Source organism: Triticum dicoccoides, chromosome 4A (genome assembly GCF_002162155.2).
Source record: "Triticum dicoccoides isolate Atlit2015 ecotype Zavitan chromosome 4A, WEW_v2.0, whole genome shotgun sequence".
NCBI classification, from domain to species: Eukaryota; Viridiplantae; Streptophyta; class Magnoliopsida; order Poales; family Poaceae; genus Triticum; species Triticum dicoccoides.
The window spans coordinates 593,391,098-593,405,636 of NC_041386.1; the positions used below are offsets into that span (position 1 = coordinate 593,391,098).

General features: G+C 48.2%; 2 protein-coding genes and 2 non-coding genes across 4 annotated transcripts; all 4 read left to right on the forward strand.

Annotated features, from left to right (window-relative positions):
- The first annotated feature begins 3,459 nt into the window (after positions 1 to 3,459).
- Positions 3,460 to 6,649, forward strand: LOC119287093. The gene is made up of 3 exons (XM_037566599.1): positions 3,460 to 3,792; positions 3,901 to 6,245; positions 6,341 to 6,649. Exons 1-3 carry the CDS (start codon positions 3,687 to 3,689, stop codon positions 6,425 to 6,427), a joined length of 2,538 nt encoding a protein of 845 aa, XP_037422496.1. The 5' UTR covers positions 3,460 to 3,686; the 3' UTR covers positions 6,428 to 6,649.
- A 1,341-nt stretch (positions 6,650 to 7,990) lies between these two features.
- On the forward strand, positions 7,991 to 12,795 carry LOC119287094 (pyruvate kinase isozyme A, chloroplastic-like). Its single transcript, XM_037566600.1, has 7 exons — positions 7,991 to 8,504; positions 10,360 to 10,447; positions 10,546 to 10,736; positions 10,958 to 11,076; positions 11,564 to 11,807; positions 11,921 to 12,155; positions 12,252 to 12,795. The coding sequence occupies exons 1-7, from the start codon at positions 8,100 to 8,102 to the stop codon at positions 12,590 to 12,592; spliced, it is 1,623 nt and encodes a 540-aa protein (XP_037422497.1). The 5' UTR covers positions 7,991 to 8,099; the 3' UTR covers positions 12,593 to 12,795.
- Positions 12,796 to 13,229: 434 nt separating this feature from the next.
- On the forward strand, positions 13,230 to 13,303 carry TRNAT-AGU. Its single transcript has one exon. It is a non-coding gene; the product is annotated as a tRNA-Thr (tRNA).
- A 913-nt stretch (positions 13,304 to 14,216) lies between these two features.
- Positions 14,217 to 14,291, forward strand: TRNAT-AGU. Its single transcript has one exon. It is a non-coding gene; the product is annotated as a tRNA-Thr (tRNA).
- The last annotated feature ends 248 nt before the right edge of the window (positions 14,292 to 14,539 follow it).

Genomic DNA, 14,539 nt, shown 5'->3' on the forward strand with positions numbered 1-14,539 from the left:
ACAACGCCCCGCGCACCTTCGCGTGCTTCTTCCTCCCTTCCTACCCAATAGCGCTCGCGCGCCGCCATCGTGTACGCAGCCGCGCTTCCTTGCAAGAGGCGAGGGCGTCGCTCGTGTGATGGTCGTGGGTGCCGCGAATAGCTAGCACACAGACGATGTAGCGGCTACAACCTCCTCGGACTCTCAGAGAACCACACACGCATCGCTGCTGACCTCCCCCCTTTGACCCGTGGTGTCGTGGCTGTCGCCCAACCCCTTCTCCCCGATGATGGTGGCTCTGGCAGAGATACAACCGCAACGCTGGTAGCTACAACTGACGATCACCATAGCTGGTACCGACGGTCACTGATGCTGGGACCGGTGGTGGTCGGTGCTGCAAGAAGACCACGCCGTTGATGACCCACAAGTATTGGGGATCACAACAGTCTTCGAGCGAAGCATTTCAACCCATTTTTTTTGATTTGACACAAAGGAAGTCAACAAATATTTATAATCCTTAGCAGTTGAGATGTCAATTCAACCACACCTAGACAGATAACTTGCTTGCAACAATGTATTAGTAGCATAGTTCTATGATGGTTGTAGTGATATAGTTACAACAACAATAAGACTAACAAGTAGCAGTATTACATAGAGTAGTACCAGGGTGCAACATCAGTAACTTTAAAGGAAGCAACAATAATGAAAAGCGCATGCATGGAATTAGATAGTGGTTTTTTTTTTCTCCAGATGAGATTCATTATGTAAAAGTCATAACATAGAGCGTTAGTAAACTAGCTCCAATTCATCAATTATATGTAGGCATGCATTTCATAACTAGTTGTACGTGCTTGCGATAAGAACTTCCACAACATGCACAACATCTTTAGTCCTACCCTCCTGTGGCAGTGAGATCCTAACGGAAACCAAGGGTAATTAAGACACTCCTTTTAATAGAGAGACAGATCAAAACATTAACATACAGTGAATACATGTAATCCTCGAGGTAAAGTCATCCTTGTTAATATCTTAGTTATTGTCACTTCGAAGGCCAGACTTCAGAACAATAACAGGTGCATACAACTTGCAGATAAAATCAAAAACGTAAATATATTCAGAAAAACAAAGAGAGTTTAGATGTGAAATCATGGCACTCGGACTCTAATGACGAGCATTGGGCATAACAAAGTCATAGCAACATCAGCCTCAGAACATAATGGATATTAGGCGTCAAGTCCTAACAAATCTGACATCTATTACATAACAAATCTCATCCAATTCCCATCTACCTCCATGTGCTTGCAGATGAATTACTCACACATGGATGAGAGCATCATGAAATTGTTGTTGGAGAAGGATTGATGATGACAATGACGAAGAATCCCCCTCTCTAGAGCCAAAAACGGACTTCAGACCAGATCTCCAGAGGAAGAAGAGGAGGTGGCGGTGGCTCTGTGTCATAAAATGCGCCGATGATTTTCTCTGATTTTTTCTAGTATGTATATATATATATATATATATATATATATATATATATATATATATATATATATATATATATATTACGATTTTTGGGCAGTGGAATCATCGCAAGGCGGTGCCCGAGGGACCCACACGGCCAGGGGCGCGGGCAGGGGGTGGCCTCACGGCCTGGTGGCCCCCCTCTGGTCCATCTTCATTCCATAAATCTTCATATACTTCTGAAATAATTGTCCAAGAATCCCCGTCCAATTTCAAGCAGTTTTATTTCCGCACAAAAATAACACTGTGGCAATTCTGCTGAAAACAACATCAACCCGAGTTAGTTTCATTCAAATCATGCAAAATTTCATTCTTTTGGTGTCCTTGACACTGAAAATGCCACTCAAGGCCTCCCACACATTTTCTTCAACCGTGACTTGAACCAGAACTTCGGGTTATCTCCTGGTACAGGATGGAACATTGATCTTTATGCAAAATAAAAAAAAAGAGTCGCAATAGGGGCCATCCCCCGTTGTTTCATGCTAAAGAAACACTAAAAAGGAGTTCCTGGTGGAAATTTTCACGCCGTCATCTTTAGCTCGACGGTTTGCATCTTGATTGATGAAGTTCCCCGAAACTCTGTCTGGCGTAAAAAAAAAACAGAGATGACAAAACCTGTAAAAGAAAAATTAGACCGGCATTCAAGGTTTTGTAGAGCTGGATGGGCCTTGTCCGCACGAGCTGTTGGATGTCACGACGTGGGCTGTGACTTGTGAGAGCAACTCTAGCAGACCCCGCATCCGGCGAAACCCGCATAATTCCGCCGATTATACGGGCTCGACCTATTTTTCTGATTAGACCAGAGGCCGCATCGGTGTCCGACCCGCAAATGCAACCCCCGAGCCACTATAACTGCGGGTTTGCGGGGCAGATGCGGGTCGAAACCCATCCTCCCGCCGCCGCGTTCCCCTCCAATTCCCCACTGCGCCGCTCGATTTCTCGCCGCCGGCGAGCCTTGAACCACCATGGCCGACTCGGGGGATGAGGCGGAGCGCCGCCGCCGCGCCAGATCTGACGTCGCGCGCAAGCGGGTGGCGCGTAGGTGGCTCAACCATGGTGCCCGGCCATCGCCGGCATTCGACCGGCGCGAGCTCGACGAGTTCGAGCTCGAGCGCGCCCGTCGCCGCCGCGAGCTCGACGAGTTTGAGCTCGAGCGCGCCCGTCGCCGCCGCGCCTCCTTCGGCAACTGGTCCGCGGGGAGCTCATCCGGCCACGTGTCCGCGGGGTGCTCATCCGCGAGCGCAATCGAGCTCGCGGCTCGTTCCAGTGAAGAGGGAGCCGGAGGAGGCCGTGCCCGATGCGTCGCCGCGCCGAGGCGTCATCGGACCCGAGGACTACCTCCCACTGGGGCAGGAGGAGCTCCTCGAGCGCGTCGTCCTCGAGCGGTCGGCGAGGGATCAGGAGGAGATGGAAGAGCGCATCCGGCACGAGCTCGAGTACAAGCGGCTCTTCCTCGAGACGGGCCTCACGGCATCGCAGGAGCACGCATAGAAGGAGGCCGACCTGCGCGTGATGAAGGAGGAGTAGGAGAAGCTCTTCGTCGACCTCGACTCCGACTCCGACTGATCGCCGCCGGTGGGCAGCTACCGCAGGAGCTCCGGTGAGCTCAATTTTATTGCAGTGGTGCGGTAGCATAGGCCCTGTCTATCATATCTAACCTTTATGCATACATGTGGCTTGTATGAGCTTATATGCGAAGAAGAACCATCTATGCGAGCGAGCTCGCCGAGCTCGCTGTGCTGAAATTTCTCGCACGAAACAACTTTTTTTAAAGTTTAATGGTTTGTTTGCGGTTTCTAATCTGCCGTCGTAAATTTCGGCCTGCATAACTGTCCTCGTACGACCTGCAAACACATTTTGTAGGTCGAGAAAATGCTAGAGTTGCTGCGAGGAGAAGGAGGAGGAGGCAAGCGCGGCGGCTCGGTTTCAAAATGGCACCACAAAGCTGTGGCAACGGTCGGCTGGGTGAGCTGAAGCCTGAAGGCAACGGGCAGAAGAGAGAATCTCTCCTCTTAACTCCACCCGCGCCCATCCCCGCCCCACTCTCCGCACATTTCATTTTCATTCCATTCCCCCGAGAAGCGAAGAGAACAAACGGATTTCGAAATCAGCCAGAGAACGAACGGGGAAAAAAAGAGACCCCCTCTCCGCCGCGCCGTGATCCTCTCTGCTCTCCCTCCCCCGAGATGGCAGCGGTGGCCAGGTCCCCGTCCCCGTCGCCGTCGCCGGCCGCGGCCAGGCCCTGCCCCTCCATGCGGAGGAGCGCCGACTCCAACCCCTTCAAGCCCGCAGGTAATTCCCCTCCCCTCCGCTGGTTTCCCTTAATTTCCGTTGGATTTCTTCTCTCGTCGCGTTTGTTCGACTACGAGCTCTGGCTGAATCCCCGTCCCTGATCTGCAGATTGCCCCTCGCAGAGGAGCGCCAGCTCCAAGGGCGTTGGCGGCGGGTGCGGGTGCCACCACGCCTCCTCGCCCTCGCCGCGCCGGAGGTCCCTCTCCTCCTCCTTCGGGGAGAAGGAGAACGAGCCGCGGGACCGCACCCCCAAGCCCGCGGCGCGCACAGGCGGCCCGAAGAACTTCATGGCGCCCACCATCTCCGCCGCGTCCAAGGCCGCCTCGCCCAGGAACACCAGCAAGGTGCTCGGGGAGCGGAACCACGACACGCCTCACCTCGCGCCCTTCTCCCCCGCCAACCTCGCGCACAAGCCCAAGGCGGGAGGAACCCCCGACCCGCGCCGCCTGCGCCTCTCCTTCGACGCCCCTCTCGCTCCCGCTGGAGATGACGACGCGGGGACGGAGATTCCCGTGCGCGCGGCGGCCGAGACGGTGGGCGCGGAGCGCAGCCTGCGGCACTCGTTCGAGCCCCCTCCCGCGGCCGCCGCATGGCACGGCCCGCTCGCTGGAGATGACGACGACGCGGGGTTGGAGGATCCCGTGGGCGTGAACCACCCGCACGCGGCGGCCGATCCGGTGGACGCGGAGCCGTCCCGGGCGGCCCTGTACGACCCCAAGACCAACTACACTTCGCCGAGGCCGCGCTTCCTCCACTACAAGCCCAACCCCCGCGTCGACATCTACCGCCACGGCCGCGCTGGCGTCGGGCGCCTCGAGGACGGCTTCGCCTCCGCCTCCGCCTCCGAGAGCAGCGACGAAACCGACGCCACTGCCACCACGGAGGACGACCTCACGGAGGAGGAGCAAGAGCAAGCACAGCAGAATCACCTGCCACGGGAGCAGCCAGCTCTCGCCGCTCCATCCGAGGCCGCCGAGGCTTGCGTCCTGGCGCCAGATCCCACGCCTGGTTCACCGCGGGCTGCTCTGCTGCTGCCATCAGAGGCTGCTGCGGTGACGCCCGAGCCGGCTCGCGTCTCTGCACCGGAGCCTAGGGCGACTCCTCCGCGAGCTCGTGCACTGACGCCGGAGCCGGAGCATGGGGTGCGAGCTCCAGCGAAGAAGGGGTCCTCGTTGAGGTTCCTGCTTCCCCTTGCTTTCGTTCTGCTCATGTCCGCTGCTTCCGTGTGCGTGCTGCTGCAACCGGATTCGCCGATCATGTCAAACACCGCCTTGTCGAAGGCGTCAGGCTTTCTTTCAGTTCAAGAATCACACCCTGTGGAGTTGGCTGCTTGGCTCAAGCAATGGTCAAGTAGTTCGTTGGATTCGATCACGTCTTACTGGGAGGCCTTGGCCTCTACATCCACGCAAAAGCAAGAGTACTTTGGTCCGCACTTTGCAGCCAACTGGAGTGCGGCGGCTGCCGATGGTGACAACCATGCTGCTGCTGCTGATTTCTACTACAACTTTGCTGAGGCATGGCCAGTGCCGAGTGAAGAGCCTATTAGCAGTGCCAATGCCTTGACTGCAGAGCCGGAAGAAGAATCAGTTGATGATGCTGGAGTGGGAGAAAAATATGATGCATCAGACTACTACGACATGGTGGTAGTTGAGCTTGATGTTGGAATGCCAGAAGAAGCTCCTGGTAGCAGCTATGGTGCCAGTGTCCTGGAGGAGCAGTTGAAGATCCAGGATGCAGTTTCTGAAGCAAGCAGTGCTGACTTGATTGCAGAATCAGAGGGTGTTGCTGCAGTGGTAGAAGAATCTGATGCAGACTACTCCAAGGCAGTAGATGAGCTTGATGTTGGGGCATCAGAAGCAGCTCCAGGTAGCATCAGTGGCGAAGAGATCAGTCAGGATTTGGGCACCCCATCTCAACCTGCTGAGCAGCATGAACAGGATGTTGAGAGTGAAGAGCCCGAGGACAACCACGGCAGTGGCAAGGAGGGCCAGGAGCCGCATCTTGGCCTTGAGTCGGACTCGAGCATGTCGCCAAGCTACTTGGACAGAATCTCAAAGCCTGCTGCAGCAGTAGGTGTTGCTCTCGTTGTGGTCATTCTTTCAGCAGGCGTTGCCGCCCTTTCCATGTGGAAGAAGCAAGCTCAGGTTGCCACAGGTGCCAATGTACCAGCTGAGCAGGGTCAAGCCGAGGAGGCTGAGACTCGATCTGGTTCAGCAAGCAGTGAGGGCCATCGTGTTGTCAAAGGTTCTGTGGCAGAAGAAACTGAGCGATTTGGTGACTCTGGTTTCTCTCAGTACAGCAGCAGCTTGTCGTCTGGCCATGGCCATGGCAGGGGGAAGACCAAGGAGGAAGAGAACGTCGGCCTCGAGCCCGCGTCCAAGAGGGAGTCCATGTCATACTCCACATCATCCTATGGCAGCTTCACGACCTATGAGAAGATCGCTGCCAAGAACGTAAGCTTTGATTCTTCTTGTCCATCTTCTCGGCTCAGTCAATTTCAAATGTGATATATGCATGTAACTTATAGCTTGTGAACTTGTTTTTGCAGAGGAACAAGGATGATGAGGCGATGACCCCGGTCCGGCGCTCCAGCAGGCTGCGGAGTGTCAAATCACCCGAGGCCGAGTCTAGTTAGTGCTCCGACAGATATGATGATTGATAACCGACAGCTTTCTGCCGTTATGTTCTGCGCAATTGATTATTAGGAGGATTTATGTTTGTAGTTTGAGATTGCTTTTGAAACTGCACGAGTGATTGTGGACAATTCCCTTGTATTGTTCTCTGATTGAGATGATGAACCTCTGCTGTTATGTTCCATACTGAGAGTTGATCCCAATAGATTCGATTTTTTTATGGATGTGGACAGGACATCTCATCTATTGCTAACAACATTCTTGCTTTGTGACTTTGTTTGTCCATATGTATGTGAAATGATTTTTTTTTATGGATGTGGACAAGACATCTCATCTATTGCTAACAACATTCTTGCTTTGTGACTTTGTTTGTCCATATGTATGTGAAATGATGGGTTCAGCACATGGATAACTTGCATAATTCTTGTCATTTCTAGTACTTGGATGATGATACCTCACTATGTTCTATGGCGCTGTGTACCAGCGCAGACCTAGATCAGTTGGTACAATTAATCTTCAGTTAGAAACTCTTTATGCTTAGCCCTTCTATATTGATATTACCTTGTTTTTTTTTTGTTCTTATGTCAGTGTTCTAGACCAACCAGCTAATTTAGCATTGTCAAATGGATATGTTTGTCACCAAAACTGTAGGTGTGCATCTTGTACTTCTCGTTTGCGAAATGCAAAGCACTGTAATTTTCAAGCATAGAAGCAGATAGGCTGTAGTTTGCCTGACATGCCAAATAAAATTTCAGGTTGACATTGTTGTGCTTGGCATATTTTGTTTTACTGGTGGTCTGTCTGTCATCTATTTGCCTCACTTCCAGAGGATTTCAATGCTTTGGATCTGTGCATCAGCAAAGTTTCTAATATACCCGCAAAAAAGAAGGTTTCACGTGTGTACGATAAAGAAATGACTATTGCATTGTTTGACGCTTCTATGTTTTTGTAGAACGCCAACTTAATAGTTGGTTTGTCTTTCCCTTTTCTATTTCTCACTATTGCAAAATAAAATTGTTTTTATCTTATGAGACTCCACAAATAGTTAATGAGTTGGACTTTGATATAGCTGCTCGGTGCATTTTGTTCATGTGCTTACATAATCCAGTATTGATCCACAAAATGATATATGGCTGTTAAATTTATTTCAAAGTGCCAATAGAACACACACACACACACACACACACACACATACATGAACCCAAACGGACATCAACTTCATATTCAGTACATTTCCATGTGCCTATGTAATATCGTTTAAAAATGACTGTACAAAAAATGGTGTATAACCTACAGACAACATGTCGACTACAAAATGAAATGATAAACATAATTCATGAACTTCTTTTATCACACACCGATCGCTAGCACAAAGAAATGATAAAAACAACAACTCGTGAAAAAGGATAATTTGGGGAAAGCGGGTACCAATCAGGGGCGGGAAAAAAACTCAAACATTAGTTCGGCCGGCCGGCCCCACTTGTCAGGGACAGCTCGCCCAATCCGTCGTCCACTTGCCAGGTGGGAGTGGGACCCACCTGTCACTGTGCGCCACCACCCTCCGCAGAGCCATAGGCCCGTCGCAGGAAGGAGTCTCCCTCCCTCGCATCGTCCGCCCACCACCATCGCCGCCGCCGCCGCCGCGCCGCCGCCGGCTCGAAAACCCTAGCCCCGATGGCCACCTCCGCCGCCGCCAGCTCGTTCCCCTCCTACCTCGTCCCGGCCCACGCCTCCCGCCGCAGCGGGGCCCGTCCGGCCCGGGCGGCGGCGGAGGGGGTGATGGACGTGGTGTCGGAGGCGGAGCTCAGGGAGAAGGGGTTCATGGGCATGCGCAAGACGAAGCTCGTGTGCACGGTGGGGCCGGCGTGCGTGGACGCGCTGCCGGCGCTGGCGCGCGGCGGGATGGGCGTGGCGCGGGTCAACCTCTGCCACGGCGGCCGCGACTGGCACCGCGCCGCCATGCGCGAGGTGCGCAGGCTCAATGACGAGGAGGGCTTCTGCGTCTCCCTCATGGTCGACACCGAGGGCTCCCAGCTCCTCTTCGCCGACCACGGCGGCGCCGCATCCGTCAAGGCCGAGGTGTGTCTGCCGGGCATGTATTCTGTTTTCTGCAATTGCGTCGGTCAGATTCAGGCGCTACACATGGGTGTGGTCGGGTCGTGGTTTGTACGGTGTTTGACTTTTGCGCTGCTGTGGAGTAGTCTGATCAGGGATCATGCAGTGACCAGAAGTAAAAAATTCTACTCGATCTAGGAGAAGGTCATATTAATCTCTAGTTTTGTCTGGGGAATTGGGACTCATTTTGGTAGTAGATAGCATCACTAAGCCACTGACAATATTCTGCAACAACATCGCTAGATTCTCAAAATTTCATTATGGTAATAAGGAAGTTTGTGTCACTCACTAGGTGGTAAGTGCACATGATGACTAATAAGAGAAACAAACTGTAATGAGGGCCATAAGAAACTGTAATGATAAACAAATTTGCGCCCATCAGATTAGGGCGCTACATATGGGTGTGCTGGTTTCGTGGTTTGTACTGAGTTTGACTTTCTGCTGTGGGGTAGTCTGATCAGAGATCATGCAGTAACCAGAAGTAAAAAGTTCTATTCGATCCACGAGAAATTGTGACTCAGTTTGGTAGACAACATCGCTAAGCGACTGACAATATTGTGCGATAACCAAGCCGTAGTTTCCTTTTTGTACAACAACTCATGTGTCGCCAAACACATACATTGGCAGTAACAATCATTGTGTGAAAAATAGACTCCAAGATCAAGCAATTGACATTGAGTATACAAGCACTATGTCTATTCTTGCTGATCTCCTCACTGAAGGTTGCTTGCAATAGCAAGTCTCTTTCGAACACATATTGCTGGCATGGGTCTAATGGGAATCCTATAACTATTGGTCGTTGGATACTTAATTACTTTTGATAACGAGATTCTCAAAATTTGACTACGGAAATAAGAAACTTCGTTTCACTCATTAATTGCACATGATGACTACTAAGCGTCTAAGAGAAACAAACTGTAATGAGGGTCATAATAATGGGCGTATGGCTGCATGCACATACAAACTAACTAGACTAACCGCATCACAAATGCAATTACAGCGGAATTAACTAGACTAACCTGAGTTTGGTGAAGAGAGCTAGCTATGGACAGGGGTGCGTGGAAGCTTGCTATCCATGTGCCCGAGTCATGAGTTGGTTGCGAGATCTTATGGGTTTCACCTCTAGCCTACCCCAACTTGTTTGGGACTAAAGGCTTTGTTGTTGTTGTTGTTGTTGTTGTTGGTGGTGGTGGTGGTGGTGGTGGTGGTGAAGCCATCTTTGTAGTCAATGTAGTAGAAGAAGCAGAGTCGATCATGAACCTGGTGGGTTTGCTGACGGTGTGCTATCCAGATTGGTTTGGATTGATGCAAGATTGGGAGCACTCGTAACCTTGATTAGTTTTGTGGTTAATCATGTCCAGGGCCGCACCCTCTATTTACATGGATTTGTGTGTAGCGCCCATTACATGCTCGTTAATTAATTAATCCCTAATGAGATTTTTAATCTCATAATTACTTATGGTGCCTTTTAGGTCATAGTTAACTTAGTCATTTGATCACATTATTTTCTAACAGTGGAATCCCACAGTGACAATATGTGATTTGATTAGACTGGAGTATCAATCAGTTGTGCTACTCATACATTGAACAGCACACTGTTTTCATGCTGACTTAGATTGACTGGGTGTTTTACTATAAGTGGGAGTGTTTGATTTTGAGCTCCTGACGAAAACAAGTGAATTGTACTAGATGACAGGCCAGTCTGAGAGTTTGACATCGCCCGTGATCTGTATAATTATATGTTTTAGTCCTCTATGCCTTGTCTTTCATCGAAGATGGAAATCCTGATATCTTTTCTTCCTTTGATGGTACATTGCAGGATTGCTCTGAATGGTTATTTACCAGTAAAAAAACAGATAAAGCTCACCCATTTACAATGCACGTGAACTTTGATAAGTTTTCTGAAGGTCTGAAGATGAACATGAGTTGCTTGTTGGTTGTCCATAATATGACTTTTAAAAACAGCTTATTGCCTTATTCACAATGTAATTACTGCACTGTACAGGCATTCTAGTTGGTGATGAGCTTGTCATAGATGGTGGAATGGCGACATTTCAAGTTACAGAGAAGATCGGGAGTGATCTGCGCTGTAAGTGCACAGATCCAGGTTTGCTTCTTCCTCGAGCCAAGTTGTCATTCTGGAGGGACGGAAAATTAGTTGAAAGGAACTTTGGGCTTCCTACATTATCGACAAAGGTTAACTTATAATGCACACTTATTATTCTTGTAGCTCTTGTATTTCATTTTTGATAGTTCCATTTTAATTTTCTCACTCATTAAGAACAAACCATATTTTTTGTAATTATCAGTTTGATGGCATGACAATTTTTTTGGCTAATATTCTTAATTTTTTATTCTTATATTACTTACTGAAACTAGTATCTTCTTGCTTGCTAACTGCCTATATTGTATTGTAGGATTGGGCTGACATTGAATTTGGCATAACTGAAGGAGTCGATTGTATTGCTCTTTCATTTGTAAAGGATGCTAATGACATTAAGTCCCTGAAAACTTACCTCTCCAGAAGATCATTAGAGTGAGCAGAACTGCAATTCTTAAAGGACCTAAACATAAGTTGGTGATACACATATTTGTTCCCCAGAGGTGTCTGTAGTGTCTAGGATTGTTCAAGTTAGAACTTCGATCATAGAAATTACCAGCAGCAGGGTTCTGACTTCTGAGCCTCTGACTGCTGTTGTACAGCTTCCAATAAGTGCAGGATCCTTTTGTAGTTTAGAGCATGCTATTTGCTATATCTAACTTGGAAAATGTGGAATGGCGTAGCAATAGAAATTGACAACATTGTTTGACGATAGAGCATATGAAGTGGGAGTCTGTTATTTATCCAACTAAAATGGCACTTTAGGACTTTTGCCTGTGATATGATATACGCCAAACTTAGCAAATGATACAATTCTATCCATTAAAAGATGGTATACATATTCATTAGGACTTGAGAGTTACATTACTGTTCTTTTTTTGGGGGGTACCTGATATCGTAATACAATCTACTTGTATAACAGACACATTAAGATATTTGCAAAGATCGAGAGTCTGGAATCTCTCAAGAACCTTAAAGACATCATAGAGGCATCAGATGGAGTCATGGTTGCGCGTGGTGATCTTGGAGTTCAGGTTCCTCTAGAACAAATCCCAGCCATCCAAGAGGCGATTGTTGAATTATGTAGAAACCTGAACAAGCCTGTGATAGTTGCTTCGCAGCTTCTGGAATCAATGGTTGAATACCCAACGCCTACTCGTGCAGAGGTAACCTGAACTATTTTTTATGAAATCTTATTTCTGAAAATTGAATTATATTTCATCTACTTTACCCTCTTATTCTCGCATTCACTTGATGAACTCCCGTTGCCTGTATGAAGGTGGCAGATGTTTCTGAAGCAGTGCGGCAATACGCAGATGCTATAATGCTGTCAGCCGAGTCTGCCATAGGTGCATATCCCGAGAAAGCTCTGTCTGTCCTACGTGCTGCTAGTGAGAGGATGGAATCATGGAGCCGCGAGGAAAACATGCAAAGACTTCTTCCACAGTATCAGCTTGCGATAGCTCTGCCTGACCGGATTTCGGAGCAAATATGCAGCAGTGCTGTGGAAATGGGTAATGGCTATTTTGTTTTCCTGTGCAAACTCCATATCCAATTTTTATCGTTCCAGCAAAACTCACCTGTTGTATATACTCCATGGCTCCATGCAGCAAACAACCTTGCCGTGGACGCCATCTTCGTTTACACAAAGCATGGCCACATGGCGTCGCTCCTGTCACGCAACCGACCCAACCCTCCCATCTTTGCGTTCACCGACGACGCCAACACGAGAAAGAGCATGAACCTTTACTGGGGGGTGATCCCGCTCCAGCTCCCGCTGTCGAATAGCATGGACGACAACTTCAAGCAGACCATCAAGCTCCTGAAGTCCAAGGGCTCGGTGAAACCTGGGGACTCCGTCTTGGTCGTGGCCGACTCGGATCTGAACCAACTTTGTGCTGCTGCCACATCATCAGTGTACCAATCCATTCAGGTCCGATTGGTGGACTAGGCTAGGCATGATTGAACCAATAGCTGTAACTATACCAAGGTTACGGCAAATGTGCTGGAGTGAAGAACAGTTTGTGTATTTGTGCATGCATTACGTGTTTTCGCTGTCCAGTGTGAGATATATGATCATGTTGATAACTGTTACTGCCTTCCACTTTCGTATGTGTTTTTTGGGGGTTCTTTTTGAAGGTAGAAGTATTGTTTGATCTGCGTACTGCCTCAGATGGCCCAATTCATTCAGGGAAGTGTACTAAGCGCAAATTCTTGGCATATTAGTGCTACATTTTTTAAAGATGAATTTCAGTACTAAGGGCACGACTACGTACTGACATAAACTAAATTACTGTGAGCAAACTAATACAGTAATCACTATGAGTTAAGAGCCTTGTTTTCGATATATTCTAAAACATCTCTGCAATTCATAGTTCCAACAAAAACTTGTGGACGACTAAGCTAGGATCTGCCTTTCGTTTTGTTGTTCGTTTCAAAATACAAGATGTTGCGTGCATTCAAACTTTTCCATCATCTAGCACTACACAACGAGGGACTACTTCGGCGGGTTAGGCACCGATGTATTTGGGCACGAAAGGGCAGGAACTACTTGGACAAGAAAAGGAAAAAAATGTTTTGAACAACAAGCTTTCATAGCTCAGTTGGTTAGAGCACCCGTTTAGTAAGCGGGAGGTCTTGAGTTCAACTCTCAATGAAAGCAATTTATTAATTTTTTTCCTCCTTTTATTTGTTCCCCATGTTGAGCTCTCAATGAAAGCAAAATCAAAGTGATTTTGTATTTTCCACCAGCACAAATATTTCTCCCCCAAAGTTTTCAATGAGCATAGCACCCCCCCCCCCCTCCTGGATGTTAAGCTCTCAATGAAAGCAAATCAAAGTGACTTTGCATTTTCCACCAACATGATTTTTTTGGTGTTTGTTACGAGCATAGCATTTTTTTCCCTGCATACTTCACATGTTTCCACGAGTAAGGACTATTGTTTTCTTCTGTACGACATAAGTCGAGTGATCTCTGTTGCCAGAACACCCATAGAGCACAATGACAATTACTGGCTCTGCTTGAAATATTGTGATTTTCCATAGTAAGAATATGTTTTTTCGTGCGAAACACACAGATCTATTATAAAGGTTCATCGAAAGTACAAAGCATCTCAAACATAATAAAATTTACGTAGAGGTCTCTGGACTATCGGCCGACCAGTACTGTCGCTAGAACGAGCCATTGACACGTCGTTGTCGCTGCTCCCATGTTGGAGCCGGCCTGACCTTGACAATCGGGAAGTCTTCGTGTACGTGCCCCTAAGAACAATACCCGCACTAGAGTAGTAGGTGTCATCGTTGAACCCTTGAACCATTCTGAAGCACATGATAACAGATCTCGTGATTGTGCAAGCAAGAGAAGAAATCCTAACCTCGCCGTCCCAAGGAGACGACCACTATGTATTCAACTTACCTCTAGTATAAGGGGACCTTATTAAACTGAGATATTATGTCCATAGGAGATGACATTCTGTCGACAGCAACACGTCTATCATGACTTTGGGGGGAGGGGGTGGGGTTAGGATCTGCCTAAATTGATCACATGTTTCGCCAAATAAAATTATTTGCAAGAAGCTTTCATAGCTCAGTTGGTTAGAGCACCTGTTTAGTAAGCGGGAGGTCTTTGAGTTCAACTCTCAATGAAAGCAATTTTTGTATTTTTTTGCTCCTTTTATTTGTTCCCCATGTTGAGCTCTCAACGAAAGCAAATCAAAATGATCTTGCATTTTCCACCAGCACAAATATTTCACCCCCAAAGTTTTCAATGATCATAGCAGCAAATCAAAGTGATTTTGCATTTCCACAACATAAATATTTCACCCCAAATGAAAGAAAATCAAAGTGATCTTGCATTTTGCACCAGCACAAATATTTCACCCCCAAAGTTTTCAATTTC